Genomic DNA, 14,561 nt, shown 5'->3' on the forward strand with positions numbered 1-14,561 from the left:
GAAGAAGCCTGAGCACAGGCCACCTGGGTCTCCAGCTACCCCCAGGGGCTCCCTTTATTAGGGTGGTCTTGTGGCTGATCTGGTTTGCAGCATGAAGATGGCCCTCTCTGGTCACAGCTTCAAGTCCCACAGCAGCCCTGAAAGAGGGTTTTACAAACTCCTGAATCACAAGAAAAAGGACACCAATGCTAGGCAAGGAGAAAGAACAGTAAACGCCCAGAGCTCCAGGAGCCTCCAGGCAGCTATCTCTTGGTCTGGGGCCCTCTGCAAGCTCTCAGTTGTGAGAGGTGGGGACAGGACAGCCTGGACCGCCTCACCAGAGGACTGGGATGGATTGTACAACATGGGCAGTCTCCAGGGAGACCTCCTTGGTTCCGAAGCCTCACCAGCTCTTGCAGCTCAGACAGCCTCAGGCCCATTTCTGCCACTTCACTTCCTTTTGGGTACAGTTAAAGACAACCCCTGGTGTGTGTGTATGGGGCTAGTTTTTCTTGCGAGGAATTCTATGGGCCCAGAAACTTTCCATGGCAATGTTCCTCACTGCCCTGAGTCTCAGCTGTCCTCAGAAATGAAGGGTTCTGAGGGAAACAGATATAAAAAGGAAGTGTGATTTAAAGTATTTTGGTTGTTTCTTCTTGCACTTTCTTCCCCCTTCTAATTCCTGTGCCCTGCTCTTTAGCACCATGGGTGGCTCTATGGAGGACCCTGTCATTTCCCTTTGTGGGGTGGGCTACTGGAGTCAACCCAAAGATCTTGGCTTAATGCTGTTAAGTAGATTGCAAAGGGATGCTGGGATGTGACTTTAATGGACAATCCCTCCAGCGTTGGGCATTCCTCCCCTTCCTCCACATCCTCCACTCCAGAGTTTGTCCCCCACACCCAGTCCCTGGGTGGGCTAGATAGGGTATATACTATATGCCTGGTTCCTTCAAGCTCTCCATTCACTTTATCAATAGTTCCATTTAAATTGACTTCAATGGTGAGACTGTATCCTGTTTTCGATTGCTTGTGCTATGGGGGGAGGGGGGAAGGAAGACATGTAAGATAGTTCACATGGGCAAAGGGGGGGGGTAAGTCTTGGAGTGTAGCAGTTAAGCTGCGTTATAACCCTTTTCATGATTTCAGCCACCTTGCTAGAGGGAGGAGGTGCCAGGGGGGCTCCAGGCCCTGGGGCTTCACTGCTGCTCCAGACTTTCCTCCCATCCAGGTACTAACCGGGCCCGACCCTGCTTAGCTTCTGAGATCAGACAAGATCGGATCCCCAGGCTTTCCTGTTGTAGAAGCAGCAGCTTGCCCCTGCCTTCCCAGCCACGCGGCATGTGTAGGAACCTGAGACCTTGTTGCTCTGGCCCGCTGTCTTGTGGAGTCCCCAGCCCACAATCATGCCTCCCCAGAACCTGAGCGCCCTTCCCTCTTAAACCATTTGCACCTCAGTATCACCTCTCTTTCATTGGCCCCCACACCATCTGCGTTTCTAGATCTCTTTTTTTATCCAAGTAAACCAGGAGATGGGGATGAGATCAGATGTGGTCATCAGCTACAGGTCTGTGGCTTCATGAGCCTTCTAGCTTCTCTCTGGTTTTTGGAAAGGGTTACCCTGGGGACTGACAAGTCTTTTCTTCTAATGGACTTAGCTGGTGCATTTGCTGTGCTGGGCAGGATGATTTCCAGCACTTGCAAGTCCCATGATTTCTGTGGTAATTTTGAGGGTGGGGGGAGGGACATGAAATCATCATAGCTTAGCTTCCTGTCTGTGAATGTCCATATAGTGTATTGTGTGTTTTAACAAATGATTTACACTGTTGCTGTAAAAGTGAATTTGGAAATAAAGCTATTACTCTGATTAAATAAGGTCTCTGTTCATGGGTTCCAAAGAAGAGTTTAAGATGTCTGATTTCCAAGTCTTTTCTCCCCTTAGAGACTCAGAACAGGAAATGACACTTGTTAAAGTTGACATCAGGATTAATACCTCTTTCTGGAGTCTTGAGGATTAAAGTTCAGACTTAACTCATTTTCAGTTGATTCTGGTGTTGGCAAACCAGCCTGGTACAAATCAAGGGTAACCAATACTCTCGTGGATGAACTCACAATATTGCACTCAAGGAGCTTTTAAGGCCCGTGCCAATGTATTAAAACCTGAGATGGTTGGGGTGGGTGTATGAGATTCTTTTGTTCATAAGATTAGCCTAGAGATCAGGGGCTGAAGCAGAAAACCAAGCTAATTGGCTGAATGAACAGCTGGAATTCCTTTCAGGTTTACATACATCTCTGCTTTCTTCTTTCCTGTGCAATCATTATAGATTGAGGAATATTTCTGCTAATCCAGGATAGGAAAACAAACAGTAACCTGTATTGTTCCTCAGTGGTCATGTCAAGGTCACAATCCTGACTCAGATTTTCACAGTTTTTTTTGCGAGGAGAGGCAGTTACTGAGGTTTGAACTCAGGGCCTCACAGAGGCTAGGCAGGTGCTCTACCATTTGAGCCTGACAGCTCAGTTGAGATCTTAACTGCAACAGCAGGTCAAAGAGAAATGCTCTCAAACTGCCATCATGGCAGCCTCCCCAGCTCCACCTAATTGTTCATCTGTTGGAAATCGGGCCTGTTAGCCTCTTCAGAAGACACTGATCTCTCAGGTGGCTGGGAAGAACCCAAGTGCTATGCAAATTATATAATTCTTATTAACCCCAATTCCAGAAAAGTTCAATAGTGAAAAGTAAAAAGTAAAAAATCTCCATGAAAGATTTAGAATAGGTACAAAATGTTGCATTGCTAGCCTCACTAGAGACAGGAACAAAGAGAGGCAATGACTCATTTTCAAATCAACAAGAAGAAACAGCAGATGATCTGTGTAGCCCTTCTTCTTCTGGCACCCCTCACCTTAGTGAAAACTACCACCTCCTTTCTTGTTGCAACTACCACATGACCTTACCATGCTCCTCAAGGACAAAGTGAAGAACTCCCAGGGTGCAGAGCAAGTCACAGAACCCACGCTGGCTCTGAAGCTGCCATCACTTCCACAAACACCCAAGTATAGCATGTCAAGAAAGGCCTGACACACAAGTTCTGTAACTCTTTTTTTTTATTATTTTTTTCATTTTTCCTTCCTTTTTTTTTAAGCACTAGTCTGTGCTTTGCGAACAGAATCAAGACATTAACAAAGATCAGCTTCTCTGAAGAAAAGCATTTCTATAGACCAAAGACAGCTACGTGTTTCGCTGCCATTACACAGCTCAAAGCAGGAAAAGAAAATATTTACAAAATACAAGTTTTTTTTTAATTTTTTTTTTTTTACAATGCTAAAAGGGTTATTCAGAATTTTCAACCTTATAAATAGAAGAAGCACTTTATGCATAGGGATATGGTGCATTATTGTTGTTTAAAGAAACAATGACAAACCTTTCAACTTGCAAACAGAACCCCCCCCCCCAAAAAAATCACTAATGTTGAAAATTGTGAAAAAACCCCAACCATTAAGCAGTTTGTCTACTATTTTTTATACGATTATAAAATGGCAGGAAAAAAAAAAGTCCTTTCCCCCCCTCCCCCTTTTTGGTGATGTGACTATACATGAGACAGGCACAAGGTTAACACAGGAGGGTAATGGGGAGTGATGGAAACCACAGCTAGGACCAGACACTGTTCCACAGGCAAGGAGAGCAGGAAAGAGAGGAAGAGTAACTGACACTGGCAGGGAATGGGAGGTGAAGAAAACATGGCAAAGTGAACCAGTCAGTGAAAACAAAATGATCCTGGGGAGATGGTGCTCACTTTCCCCAAACCCCTAATTTGCAGGGAAGTGGTGATAGAGGTTAAGCAGTCCTAACCCTATCTTTATAGACCAGGCTGGGTGCTAACTATGTTCTGAGTGCAAGGTCTGATGTGTGCATGGCATGGGTGGCAGACAGGGAAGGGTAGGAGGGGCAGGACGGGGGAACCTGAGCAGCTGCAGTGGGTTACTGCTGTAAGGAGCCAAGACACAGATCACCAAATGCAGATGAAACTGAAAATAGGTCTTCAAGATCTGGATGACAAAGGAAGCCATTTTGCCAGCTGAGAGCTCAGTGAGAGCAGCTGGCAGTTATGGATGGTGAAGAGGCTCTAGTGGGGTGCTCCAGCACAGAGGACCTTGCTCTATCCTACCCTAATGTAGAAAGACCATGCTAAACTGGAGCTTTCCACCCCCCTGCCCATTTGGCTGATCCACCCTGCCTACAGGTGTAAGGGAGAGGGTGATCGTCTTAATATTGGGAAGTCCAGTGATTAAACAGTGCAGAGGATGTGCTAGGATCAGACCAGCAGGGTCTTATCTTGAACTTCTGTCTGCCAACTGGAGGAAGTGCTCAGGTGTGTGACAAGAAAACATGAAAGCAAAAACAAAACAAAAACCAAAACGAAGAAAAAGAGAAAAAACCAAAGGAGGGTCTAAATTCCTTAAATTCACTAAAAACTGTGAAAATTTCTGGCATATGATGTTTGAATATCAAACGCAGAGATTTCTGAAGCTTTAATGCCAATAGAAGTGAGTCTGTTTAGATTCTCATCTCCCACTCATCTGTGAGTTGGGCGCTGAGCTGTGACTGTTGCCGTCAAATGCCGACTCTTGAGGGGAACAATGGAAGGTGAGGTGGGTGCCACCTCCATCTCCCGGCCAGTCTTGCTGCCTGAGGTGCGCCGAGTGCAGCGGGCTGCCCTTTCCTGTGCATCCAGCTGATCCTCACATTCTGCCTGGGGACTGTATGCCAGGGGGAAGGTCCGCCGCTCCCATGGCTGGACGGACTGTGGGAAGACAAGTTGCTTTGATGAGGACCCAAGCCCACCTCACTTTCTGCCCTGAGACCCTGCCACAAAACTTGGACTGGAGCTCACAACAGGTCTATCTAGAGCTCTTGGGAGCAATATGGAAAGAACCCTCTTTGAACAATGGCCACTACAGCTATATTGCACCTTCAGAAAAATCAATTTCAACTCCAGTCCCCGGCCCTCAAAATGGGGAAGGGGAGCTATACAATGAAGATCCATCTTCAGTAGGTATTGCTCCACCCCAATTCCACTCCCCACCCCTTCTTGCCAACCTCATGCAAAGGTGGTAACCCTTACCTGTTCATCCAGCCCCAGCTCTGGCGTGGAACAACGGGTATCTTCACTGGCTAAGTGTCGCAGAGTGTCCCGAGCCACAGGGGTGAGGGGTGCTGAGTGCAGTTCTGGGCTAATAGGACTTCTAGGGGACTGACCATGGGAGAATTCTAACAGAGAGTGGCTACTACTGACATCAGGGGAGGCAGGCTGTGGAGTAGAGGGGTTGGCACTGCCCAGCTGGGGGGTGGTCCGGCCATCTGAAGACCTGTAAGACCTATACAAGAGGAATGCAGATGTGAGTATTTGGGTAACAGAATTTTTTGACTGTTTTATTTCGGGAGGCAGGATGAGGAAGCATGAAAAAAGCATCCCCACCAAGGGAGCTGAGGCAGATCAATGCCAACAGTGTTTTCCTAAGATCTAGCAAATGCCATTTCCAATCACTGTTGGTACATACACATGACATGTAAGAACTGTGGATGTCTATTAACCCAAGACAAAGCCACGACTGAACAATGTCGGGCTAATCCCTGGCATGGTGCCTAATGAATTCATGGGATTACAGAAATTAGTTCAGACTTTGAAAACTGTAGTCAAATAAAGAAAGGAAAAACGAGAGGTTTAAAACTTTTTATATTTGAGAATTTGAGGGCTTCAGCCACTGTTGAGGATAAATGGAGACAGTAACGTGTAATAGAGACAGTTCTCTGAAGCAGCACTACAAAACCAGGCACCATCTTTACTTGTGAGGCCTTTGAAATCACCAAGACCCCCTACAGGAGTACAGGTGCCACAAGCAACAAACAGAATTTAAGAGAACAGGACAAGTACCACTCAACAAGGAACTAGCATCAACCACTGCCAGTGGAGGAAAATGAAGAGCAACCAGGAGGCAGTGGCAATTCTGTGGACAGAGTTAGGGCCCAAACTCCTTGTCTACCCTCCCTCCACAGGCTCTGGGGACCTGTGCCTTCCCCCATTACCTGCTGCCCCGCCGCTGGGGTGGCACACTCGTGGTCCACAGCCACCGTGCCCTCTCCATCTCCTCACATTTGGCGTGTAGGGCAGCAAAGGCTGCATCAGATAGGTCCTCGACCTGCAACAGAGCAGCTTCATTGAGCCTTTTTCCCACAAGAAGCCGAGTTTAAGAATGGGTAGAAAAATTCTAGAACTAGCCCTATCCCATTCTAAGGCTCTTCCTGATCAGGACAGGAATACAAGAATTTTGCACCTGACACCCACAGGTCTTGAGTCATCTTGAGCATATGTACTCTAAAAGAGTAGGACCATGCCATTACCTCCTCATTTTCTTCATCAGGACTCCCCTTCAGAGACTGAAGATCAACCTCCCGCCAGCTGCAAAACCAAGAAGAAAAGAATCGTAAGATGGCAGACAGGCTGCAGCCTGGGGCAGGCTATGCCCTATCACAGCTCAGCCTCTTTATACCTTGAGGCCTCTAAATGAGGCCCTATATTCTAATATCCATAAGGGCCAGAAACAGAAGCAAGCTGGAACTGGGGGTTGGGTCCAGGAGATGAACAAACTCAAGTAAAGGAATTTGGGTGTTTTATTTGTTCTTGTTTTTTGAGACAGGGTTTTGCTATGTATCCTCAGTTGGTCTTGAACTTGCAACCTTCTGCCCCAACCTCCCGAGAGCTAGGATTACAGGCACGCAAGCACCACGCCCAGTTAAGGACCTATTTAAAGGGGACAAACATTACTCAGTGCCAAACATACTCAATATAGTGCCAGTAGATTGGCACTATATTGGAATGCATATATAGGACTTGCCTAATCTTCTGATTTGTCAACAAAGGCTGGAAATAAAGATTTATATGTCAAATCCTGCTTTGATGCTGACAAGTTCAGTATTTTAGAACACATTGTTTGTGTTAACAAAACATATTTATAGACCACACTGGCCAGAGGCCTGTCAGGTTGTAACCCCTGGTCCGGATGGGGAAATCACATAATGGAATGAGAGAGAATTACACACAAACAGTTATGCTCCTATTAGGTTAAGACCTTCTTCTTTGGTTTTTGTTTTGTGAGACAGGGTCTTGTGCTCCAGAGCCTTGAGCTCATGCCTCAACCTCCCAAGTACTAGGATTACAGATATGCACCACAACTGACTTAAGGGACCCAAAACTTCGTCAGAAGAGAAAAGGAAAAAACAGGGCGATAGCAAAAAGAGGGCAAGGAGGTGATTATTTAGGGTTTCTACCTGGGAGTAAGGATTTCCTTGTACTGTAGTTTCTCTACACGGGTTGTTGCAGCAACAGACATTGGGATGACAATGTTATTAATATCAAACGAGCTCTCTCCCCTTCTCCTCCTTACTGGCTGCTGTAAGACAAAGGTTACATTTAAGGGAGGAACAACTCTACAAATGTCAAATCACTCAGCAGAGACTTATGGCAAGATCACCAGCAACCTGGTGTGAGTCCCTGGGTAGAGCCTGGCAGTGACTGCAAGCAGTGGCAGTTCACACCAAAGACTGTCTCTGACAGCAGAGTTCTTAAGGGAAATACTAGATAGTTCCAAGAGTAACAGCTCCCATTCACAAGTTCCTCTGGCTACCCTTTCCCTTCACAGCCTCATATGGAAATATACTTGTTGAATGTTACAAGGATGGGTAGATGCCTTGGGGGTCTTAAGCCAACTGTTGGGGTTCCCATTCCTTTATAAACACCTCTAATTAACACCCCTGCTTTTAAAATCTGTGTCCCCCTTTTATCTCTGACTTAGCACCACACTTAGTGGTGACTCTTTTAGTAAAAATGTTGAATTCCTTTACCCTAAAAGATGTTCAAAGGGCAGGCCCATTAAGATGGGCCATCTCACCTTGGTTGTCATGAAAGCACTTTCCTCTTGAAGATCTGAACTCTTCAGCTAAATCTGTACCCACCACTGTCTCAGTTCTTATGTGACTTCCCCTCTATTATTCTTGGTGAAAGAGTAGAGAGCCTTCTAACTGCATCAACAGAGATGAGTGGAGGGAAACTGGAGAGGAGGACCTGGCTATTGCTCTCATTCCCAGAGAAAGGAAATGTGTTTCAAGCAGAAGTACAGAATATGAAGTTCTTAAGGAAAAAAGACTTCCAAAGATCCAGTATCAGAAGCCAAGACAGGCATCTATGGTACATGGGGCATCAGGAATAAACAGCAGGGAGCCAAATGGCCTGGTCTTAGATGGAAGAAAAAGTCTACTAGCTGCTTCTGCCTAAGCAGCAAATATCTTATCCTGAAACAGACTGTTAACTGAACTGTGAGAGGCCAGTGGGAAACAGTGGGATGACAAACATGCTGCCATGGCAACAATACAGCTGGAAATACCCAAGAGGCTGCACTTAAACCACCAAATGTGGCCAGCCCACAAGGAAGGGGTTAGTGAAGGAAGATGTGCTGTTCCCTCCAACTAATTACCATATCCTCTTTTCTTGGAAGGTGATATACAATTTACTTATCTCATCATCTTAGAACATTGTCAAAGAATACTGAAAATCAGCCAGGATTTCAGCTGCTGTCATTTATGATTTCAGGTCATCCTTTCCTCTTCAATTTGTTCCTCTATCAATGAGATTAACTGGTCAGGGACCTCATAAATTGGGGTAGCTGTGAGTTCTATAGATAAGGACAAAAGGCCTTATACCCAAGGGGCTTTGCCATCTCTTTACTGAAGTTCTATATCCTACATAAGAAATACATCTTGGCTGGCGATGTAGCTCAGTGGTACAGTTGTTGCCTTGCACATACAAGGCCCTGGGTTCAATCATCAGTACCACAAATAAAATAAAAATAAATTTAAGAAATGCATCTTAAGGAAGCCTCAGGAAAAACATGCCTTCTGTGTATCTTGATCAAGAATGAAACTCCTGCCAGGCACCAGTGACACACACCTGCAATCCTACTTACTCAGGAGGAAGAGTTCAGGAGGATAACGGTTGGAAGCCAGCCCAGGCAAACAGTTCCACGAGACCCTATCTCAAAAATACCCAACACAAAACAGGGCTGGCAGAGTGGTAACAGAGCACCTGCCTAGCAAGTGTGAGGCTATGAGCTCAAACCCCAGTACACCGCCACCGCCCCCGCCCCCGCCCCCCAACCAACAAGAATGAAACTCCTAGAGCTAGGAGCATTGCTCGTGTAGTACAGTGCCTGCCTAGCAAGTGTGAGGCCCTAAGTTCAAATCCCAGTACGACAAAAGCAAAATATTCCCCCCCAAAACAAAAAACAACCCACAACTCCTAGCAGAAATAGTACATATATTCCCTAAATCTTCTCAGGCATGCTATTTGTACCTTCATGGCAAAAAGGGTTATGAGACTGTCTAGTAGGCTCCACTTCTTACCCTCGCCCTCCACCTAGACTCCACATCTCATTAGCTACTTATCTGGTCTAACTACTCTTTCCTATTTAGAAGCAAGAAAAATGGCAAATGGTTCCCAAACCTGCTTATATACCAGAAAAAAGGACTTAAAAGGGCAACCCCCCAAAAACAAACAAACAAACCAACCACAATTCTGGAATCCCTCTCCTCTGCATCTCTCTTTTTTAAATTAGAAGACAGGGTCTTGATATGTGTACCCATGCTAGTCTTAAACTCATGATTCACCTGCTTCAGGCCTCCTAAGTGCTAGGAGCCACCATTCCTGGCTTCATTTGAATCTTTAGAGGGTATTTTTTCTTTAAAGTCACTAAGGTGATTCTGATTCAACCACCACCTCTGCAAAGCACTGCCACAAATACTTAACACTCCTTACACCCCATTTCTCCAGTGCTTTTGGATCTGACTCCAAGTTTCTGGCCTATCACTCTACTTACTACTAAATAAGCCCAGATTCACTGAACAAATGTGGCAACAAGAGCCTTAAGGGCTAGCACAGTGCTAAGCACAAAATCTGTATCAATAATTAAGTAAAAATTCCAAATGATCCAAGTCTAAGTTAATATTCTTCAGACTCAGGAGGTTAACAGGTAAGAAAAACACTGAGATTATCACCAAGTACTAGACCTCAGAGTTCAGATTAAAAAAAAAAAATCAGAATTAGACTTTCTTCTTTATCCTTTAAGTATGTGAAACCCTCTGCAGGTGGTTGAGCGCATGAAGCATGCTACATACCTATTTATGTAGCATGTAGGTGGAGAAGGTGAAGAAGGGGGAGGACCAAGAAGGCCAATTGGAAAAGATGGTTGACATATAACAGCAAACAGAGAACAATGTGAATTCCGATTTGTGATCATAGGAGCCTTGTAAACACATTTTGTGAGCTTAGATATTTCTTTTTCTTTTTTTCCTATGATACTGAGGTTTGTGAACTCAGATCCTTGCACTTGCTAGTCAGGTGCTCTACCACTTGAGCCATGCTACCAAGCCCTTTTTGCTTTGGCTATTATTGACTGATTTTGGTGGTACTGGGATCTGAACTTAGGGCCTTACGTTTACTAGGCAGGTGCTCTATCCCTTGAGTCACATCCGCAGCCTAATGCTTTGGTTAGTTTTGAGATAGGGTCATACTTTATTCTCAGGCAGGCCTGGACCACATCTTCCTTCTGCATCCTGCTCATCTTTTTACTATTGGTTGAGATGGAGTCTCTTGGAACTTTTTTTGCCTGGGCTAATCTCAAAGCTCCCAATCCCCGTCTCACAGGTACCTAGGATTAGAGGTTTGAGCCATGGTCCCCAGGCTTTAGGCCTTTCTCCATTCCCCAACACCCCCCACCCCCAAGCATTTTGGTGGTACTGGGGTTTGAACTTAAGGCCTCACGGTTGCTAGGCAGGTGCTCTACCACTTGAGCCACTCTACTAGCCCTTTTTTGTGTTGCGTATTTTCAAGTTACGGTCTCACGAACTATTTGCCTAGGCTGGCTCTGTACTGTCATCCTTGTGATCTCTGCCTCCCAAGTAGCTAGAATTACATGTATGGGCCAAGGGTGCCTGGCTCTAACATGCATTCTTAGCACTTCACCAGGAGAACACAAACAAGGAAATCAATCGCTGTCTTGAACATCTATAGGTGTCTCTCCTATATCCCTCTTCTCATGTTCCCTTCCTGGGCCAGAAAGGTTCTGTGTGAAACTTAGTTCCAGAAGATCCTGAATAATCACAGATCACCTTAGAGCCAAGATGAGAGTGTAGCTCGGTGGTAGAGTGACTGTCTACCATGTGCAAAGCCTTGAGTCACAAACACACAGCTTGCTTCTGCATCAAGCTAGAGTCTACCCATAGCTCAGCAGCAGAGATTCATCTCCATTAGGAAAAACAACTCAAAGAAAACAACTTAGCAGAGTGAAGTACCTCCACTTTGGCTTAAAATCAAATTCCTGTGAATACCTGGGGCTTAAAAACCCACCCTCTACATTGTCCTCCAGAGCCATTTGAGTGACCTGTATAAAGAATGTCCTCCCAAATGCACAGTGGTACTTACAGATGTGCTGGCTGTAACCTGTGAGCTAGAGTTGGTGGGTGCAGAGGTGTCTGATGAGGTGGAAAGCTGTCGCACCAAGGGACTGTGTGGTGGATGGTGGGTGGTTGCCAAGTAGCTTGAACTGCTTGTATCTGTGTGATGCTTCAACACTGCATAAGTCAACAGAGAAGAGAGGAACACATGGCTATCTTAACCAGCTCTACTTCTAACATGCGCTAGGAATGCCAGCAATCCACACTAAAGGCAAAAATGCTTTCTAAGCCTAGAGGATAAAAGTCAAAGCAAACTGGTTGATGGGAAGTAGGGGGCTGGGCAGAGGTTGTCGCAGCAGTTAAGAAGTGACCTGCATTTTAGAAGCAGTACTGCCCCCGGACTCTGCCTTACTAGAAAGTAAAAGGACAAAGCTGGGGGGCAATTAAGCAAGGTCTAGGCTGCCCCAGAAAGCTGTGAGCAGGTGCAAATGCAGGTAGAGGTACCGGACCTGGCCCTACCTTCACTTCTTTCAGATGAATGGTCTCGCAATCTCATTTTGCTGTGGTTTGGGTCATGCACGGGTGGTGGTGGGTTGAGCAAGCGCTCTGCTTTTGGCGCTGTCACTCGCTCCACCATAGGCACAGCCCCCACATCGTCTAAGTGCTGCCTGTGGGTCCTGTCAAGTCTGGTTTGGTGATGGGACAGCTCTGAAGAGGGGAACAGAAAAAGAGCTGTGAAATACCTTCTCTCAAATCTTTATTTAGTTTTGAGCTCTTGGGTTCTCTTCAGTCAATGCTATATACCCAGGGCAGCAGGACAATCCTTTGAGACTGAAGCTTCTAGTAAACAGTACGACAGCTAGGACAGGTACAGGGAGCCCACATCCAGAGAAATGTGACACCAGGGAACAGAAGACAACCTGTCCACAGATCAATCTAATGCTGTTCACTGAGCATTCTGGGTCCTGACCTAAACTAAAACCCATGGTATTTTGAAATAGTTTCCAGAATCCATCTGAGAGTGTCTAAGACAAGCAGCAATACTAGTACACTATAAGGTGAATTTCTATCAGATAACTGCCTTGCCCAACCTCAACACACTGGATGGCAAACCAATAATTTGGGAATATAAAAGAATGGAAAATAGGAACTGGGACTCTGAAGGACTCTCTAGGTCCCTGAAACTTACTGGCTGTTGTGAGGAAGGCGTTGACCAACTTGTGCCTGTCTTTACGGGCTGGCTCTGGTAGACTGCCTGGCATGGGTGCTCTGTGCTTAAGCGCAAACTTTTTAGGAGGTCTAATCTTGTCAAAAGGCTTGTTTTGCCATTGAGATTTCAGCATGCTCTGGAAGTGCAGGCCTGTGGGAACATCTGCAAGAAACAAAACACTGTAGGTTAGTCCCAGTACTTAGCCTTTGGGCTCCACTCTCCTGAAGTGAGGAGTGTTTACCAGTCACTCTGAGTCTATAGTTCTCAGTACCTATCTCATACTCCTTTGATTTGACCAGTGGCCTGACACAGGGAACACAGGGGTTGTCATACAGAAGGTCCACTGACAAATTCACTTATGTGAATTTTTTGAAAAATTGGATACAGGGTCTTGTTATATGGCTCAGACTAGCTTCAAATTTGTGATTCTCCTGCTTCTGCACAGTGTCACATCTGGCCCGTTTACGTGACCTTTTATTGAAGGTCATTCTATTCATAAGCAAGTTATTTTAGCCTTTTATTTTCAAGTATGGGGGTGGGGAAGAGAGAAATCCCAAACACCTTGTTACGCTGATGGAAGCTTATTTATCCTTCCATATATTCCTCAAGTTTCTTTATTGGTTTAAAAGATCAATAAAACATTCTATTTCTGTTCTTCTAGGGACTTTAAAACTTGTAAGTTCATTATAATTTTTTACTTTCTTTTTTAAAATCTCTTTCAATTTTCTAGGTTTTGTGTGTGTGTGTGTGTGTGTGTTGAGTGATTTTAAGATAGGGTCTCAGGAACTATATTCCTGGGACTGCTTCAAACTGTGATCCTAATGATCTCTGCCTCTGGAGTACACTATGAAGACTTCTTTCTTGAATACAAGGTTTTGCTATGTTGCCCAAGCTGACCCTGAACCCCTGGACTCGAGTAATCTTCCTCCCTTAGTTTCCCAAGTAGCTGAGACTGCAGGCACACATCACTGTGCCAGGCTATAGATTCATTTTTATTTCCTCAAGAATATGTCCATCAGTAATTTATTTAGAAAAGAAATTTCTGGACGTAAAGCTATTTTCTCACAGATCTTCCCTTGTATTCTAACATGTAGTGTTGTATATTAGAGAATCTGCTTCTTTACTTGTAGGTGGTCTAATTTTTGTCTTGAAGCTTCTGTGAAAACTCAAAGTAATCTGTGATACTACACTGACTATGGATGAATGTAGGGAGAACTGCCATGTATATTGAGTCTTTCAATATGTGAACATGGTATCTCTCCCATTTAGGTTTTCTTTTATTTTTTTCTCTCTGGAATGTTTGGTAGTTTTCAATAAACAAGTCATACATATAATATATATGCATATATAAAATCTTAAGTTTATTCTGAAATATTTCATATTTTTTGCTGCTGCTATAAAAAGAGTACACATTCCCCCTGACCCCAGTGTCTAGGCAAGCACTCTACCACTGAGCTACTCCCCTAGTCCAGTATTGGGGGGGGGGGGGTGTGGTGTGTGTGTGTGTGTGTGTGTGTGTGTGTGTGTGTGTGTGTGTGTGTGTGTGTGTGTAGATAGAGGGGTGGGACTTGCAAAGCAGATGTTCTACCACTTAAGCCACACCTCCAGTCCATTTTACTCTGGTTATTTTAGAGTTGACATTTTGCAAACTATTTCTCTGGACTGGCATTGAAGTCTGATCCTCCAGATCTCAGCCTCCCAAATAGCTGGGCTTATAGGCATAAATCACTGTTGCTTGGCCCAACAGAAATTTTTAAAATTTCAGTTTCCAACTGTCTATTACTAGTGTACAGAAGTACAACAAATTTTAATGATCTTGTTAAATTTCTGAGTTATGCCATGTACAGAGATTGTTTTACTTCATGCCTTCTT

General features: G+C 44.9%; 1 protein-coding gene across 7 annotated transcripts in view; it reads right to left on the bottom strand.

Moving 5' to 3' along the window:
- Positions 1–3,063: 3,063 nt before the first annotated feature.
- Kansl1 (KAT8 regulatory NSL complex subunit 1) overlaps positions 3,064–14,561 on the bottom strand; it is a 163,597-nt gene continuing 152,099 nt past the window's right edge. For 5 of the 7 annotated variants that reach the window (XM_074045817.1, XM_074045818.1, XM_074045820.1 and 2 more), the window contains 8 exons: positions 12,669–12,851; positions 11,999–12,187; positions 11,508–11,656; positions 7,304–7,425; positions 6,377–6,434; positions 6,062–6,174; positions 5,100–5,352; positions 3,064–4,778 (listed from right to left, as the gene is read on the bottom strand). In XM_074045817.1, the coding sequence (XP_073901918.1) occupies positions 4,551–4,778; positions 5,100–5,352; positions 6,062–6,174; positions 6,377–6,434; positions 7,304–7,425; positions 11,508–11,656; positions 11,999–12,187; positions 12,669–12,851 (1,295 nt within the window). In that variant the 3' untranslated portion in view covers positions 3,064–4,550. The remainder of the gene's footprint in view (positions 4,779–5,099; positions 5,353–6,061; positions 6,175–6,376; positions 6,435–7,303; positions 7,426–11,507; positions 11,657–11,998; positions 12,188–12,668; positions 12,852–14,561) is intronic. The other 2 variants (XM_074045822.1, XM_074045823.1) reach the window with 2 other exon arrangements.

Source organism: Castor canadensis, chromosome 11, assembly GCF_047511655.1.
Source record: "Castor canadensis chromosome 11, mCasCan1.hap1v2, whole genome shotgun sequence".
NCBI classification, from domain to species: domain Eukaryota; kingdom Metazoa; phylum Chordata; class Mammalia; order Rodentia; family Castoridae; genus Castor; species Castor canadensis.